The sequence below is a fragment of the Cebus imitator genome, unplaced genomic scaffold (genome assembly GCF_001604975.1).
Source record: "Cebus imitator isolate Cc_AM_T3 unplaced genomic scaffold, Cebus_imitator-1.0 Scaffold88, whole genome shotgun sequence".
Lineage (NCBI taxonomy): Eukaryota > Metazoa > Chordata > Mammalia > Primates > Cebidae > Cebus > Cebus imitator.
Genome location: NW_016107403.1, coordinates 1709688 through 1712880, shown reverse-complemented (window position 1 = coordinate 1712880; position 3193 = coordinate 1709688). Strand labels below are relative to the sequence as shown.

The window sequence follows — 3193 nt, the reverse complement described above, 5'->3', positions numbered from 1 at the left end:
TTTTTTTTGAGACGGGGTTTCACCATGTTGGTCAGACTGGTCTTAAACTCCTGACCTCGGGTAATCCACCGCCTCGGCCTCCCAAAGTGCTGGGATTACAGGCATGAGCCACCAAGCCTGGTCAGAACTCTTGTTGCCCAAGCTGGAGTACAATGGCACAATCTTGGCTCACTGCAATCTTCGCCTCCCAGATTCAAGCGATTCTCCTGCCTCAGCCTCCAGAGTGGCTGGGATTACAGGCGCAGGCTACCACACCCCGCTAATTTTTTCTACTTTTAGTAGAGATGGGGTTTCACCATATTGGCCAGGCTAGTCTTGAACTCCTAACTTCTGGTGATCCACCCGCCTCAGCCTCCCAAAGTGCTGGGATTACAGGCGTAAGCCACTGTGCCCAGCCCACAGCTTTACTCTCTATGGTTTCAATTACTCATGGTCAACCACGGTCCCAAATTAGGTAAGTAAAGTACCATAAGATATTTTGAGAGAGAAAAACACAAGACAGATCGACCACAATGACGAACTTTTATTACAGTATATTGTTAAAATTGTTCAATTTTATTAGTAGTTATTGTTATTAATCTCTTTTGGTGCTTTATTTATAAATTATACTTTATCATAGGTTATGGATGTATAGGGAAAAAATATAGTGTGTGTGTATATATATACACACATATATATATATAGTATATATACTATATACTATATATACACATATACTATATAGTATATATAGTCTATGTAGACTATATATATTATATAGTCTACGTAGACTATATATACTATATATCTGTATATATGTGTGCGTATGTATGTATATATATATATATACACTATATTTTACATATATATGTATATATATGTGTATGTGTATGTAGGGTGTGTGTGTGTGTGTGTGTGTGTGTGTGTGTGTGTGTGTGTGTGTGTGTGTGTGTTTCAGTACTAGCTGCTGTTCAGGTAACCAATGGGTCCTGGAATGTATGCTCTGTTAATAAGGAGGACTACTGTATTCAACTCTGCCTACAGATAGATGCAACTTGAATTTTTCACACAGTATTTTCCAATCTGAACTCCATAGGTACACTGCAATACATTTTAGCAAGTTTACCCCATGTACATCAGCTGATTTAACAGAGACTTCAAAATAGTTTTAATACAAAATAAGCAACATATCCTAAAACCAAAACTTGGTTCTATCACTTACTAGTCATATGCCCTTCAGCAAATTTTTAGTTCTTCATTTTAAAATGGGATAGTAATTCCTATCTCATGGAGAGACTAGAAAGGTTAAACTGGAGGATATTCAGTTCCCTCCCATATAATGGAGGTTACGACAGTACCTACTTCACAGGGAAACATGAGAATTAAATGAGTCAAAAATATATAAAGTGTTCAGAGTGGTACCTGGTATACCATCTTATATAAATATTTGCTGTAACAATATACTATTATTTATATTAATAAGGCTTCAGAATAGTTACTTGTAAAATTGAAGTTTCAATACATGATCTTTACAGGTTCTAAATTTTTATGCACTAAAATTCAGAGACATCAAAGAGTCCCACTTTAAAATTACTTCAAAATTAGAAAGGTATACCATAAGGCTCTCCTCCATGAATTCCCTATTGACAATTTGCTCTCAATAGACCAAGATTCAACTGCTAAAGCTCATGCTGGAGTTCACTTTACCATAGCTTTCTGGTTTTCAGTTAGAACATGATTCTATTGTTTGGTACTTCTCGCGTGTACAAATTTTAGAAAGTCAAACTTAGAGACACTGTATGCCAAGTGGTATGACAGAGTGTAAATAGGACTATCTCATTCTCAGGACAATGACAAAAATATAGGTGGCAAAAAGGCAAAAAATTATTCTTAAGCAGGAAAGTACAATTTAGAAGCATATTTACATGACCGACTTAGCCTATTATGCCCAGAAACATCAAGACTCACCAAGGTTCATCAGTAGGTTCCCAACAAACAAGGCATACACTACAAGTAAAACACATGGCTCTATCATCTCCAGATGAGGCAGGCTGCAAAATTATAAAGAAAAGACACAGAAATGGTAAATCATTATTAAAATAGCTTTACAATACAAGTTATTTTTAAACGTTCATAATTTTAAGTAAAATTCTATATTGAAAATAAGAAAATTAGCCTATATTAGGCCCCAACAATACACTGAAACCTCCAGATTCTTATGAATTGCCTGCATTATTTGAAAATTCAGAAAATGACCACTAAATCAAAGAAAGGTACACATATAAACAATCACTCATCTAGTACTTTTCTAATTTCTATACTAAAGTATCTCAAATATATAAGAAGACAAAGAGCCTAGATGGGTGTTTGTTTTGTTTTTTAAAGAGACAGGGTCTCACTCTGTCACTCAGGCTAGAGTGCAATGGCACAATCATAGCTCACTACACCCCTGAACTACTGTACACAAGTGATCCTCCAACCTCAGCCTCCCAAGCAGCTGGTACTACAAGGATGTTCTAATGACACTGAACAAATTCTGCTATTTTTTGTAGAGACAGGGTCTCACTACAGTACTGAGGCTGGTCTTAAACTCCTGGGCTTAAGTGATCCTCCCACCTTGGCCTCCCTAAGTGCTGGGATTACAAATGTGAGCAAGCCACTGCACGAGTCAATGGGTTAATTATTAGATACCAAATCCCATACAACTATACAAGAAGGGCAAGAAAAAGGGATAGCAAACTAGTCAATCTAATTCACATAATCTGGAATCTAATTCATATAACATGGGGCAAAATGCTACATATATTTCAATTCAAGGGCCAGGCACAATTTATATATATGTGCACGCGCGCGCACACACACACACACACACACACACACACACACATTTGCAAAAACCTGAACAGAACTACACCTGAAAAATAATATTAATATTTGTGAACATTTATAGATGCAAAATTATTATGCATTTTAGAAGATTACAAATAATCAGCCCCTAAACATTTCCTAGAATGACAGGATTCTAGAGAAGCTACTATTTGATCTCTCCGCAAAGACAGAGTATCATGAACAGTAACTCAACAGAAAAAACTATCAGGCATTACTTAACAGAGACTCTTAGAAAATTATGGCCGGGCGCGGTGGCTCAAGCTTGTAATCCCAGCACTTTGGGAGGCCAAGGCGGGTGGATTACGAGGTCAACAGATCGAGACCA

The 3193-nt window shown here is 36.9% G+C and overlaps 1 protein-coding gene across 1 annotated transcript in view; it reads right to left on the bottom strand.

Annotated features, from left to right (window-relative positions):
• BIRC6 (baculoviral IAP repeat containing 6) overlaps positions 1–3193 on the bottom strand; it is a 262197-nt gene that overhangs the window by 211770 nt on the left and 47234 nt on the right. The window contains exon 6 of the mRNA XM_037740766.1: positions 1948–2030. Coding sequence (XP_037596694.1) covers positions 1948–2030 — 83 coding nt within the window. The remainder of the gene's footprint in view (positions 1–1947; positions 2031–3193) is intronic.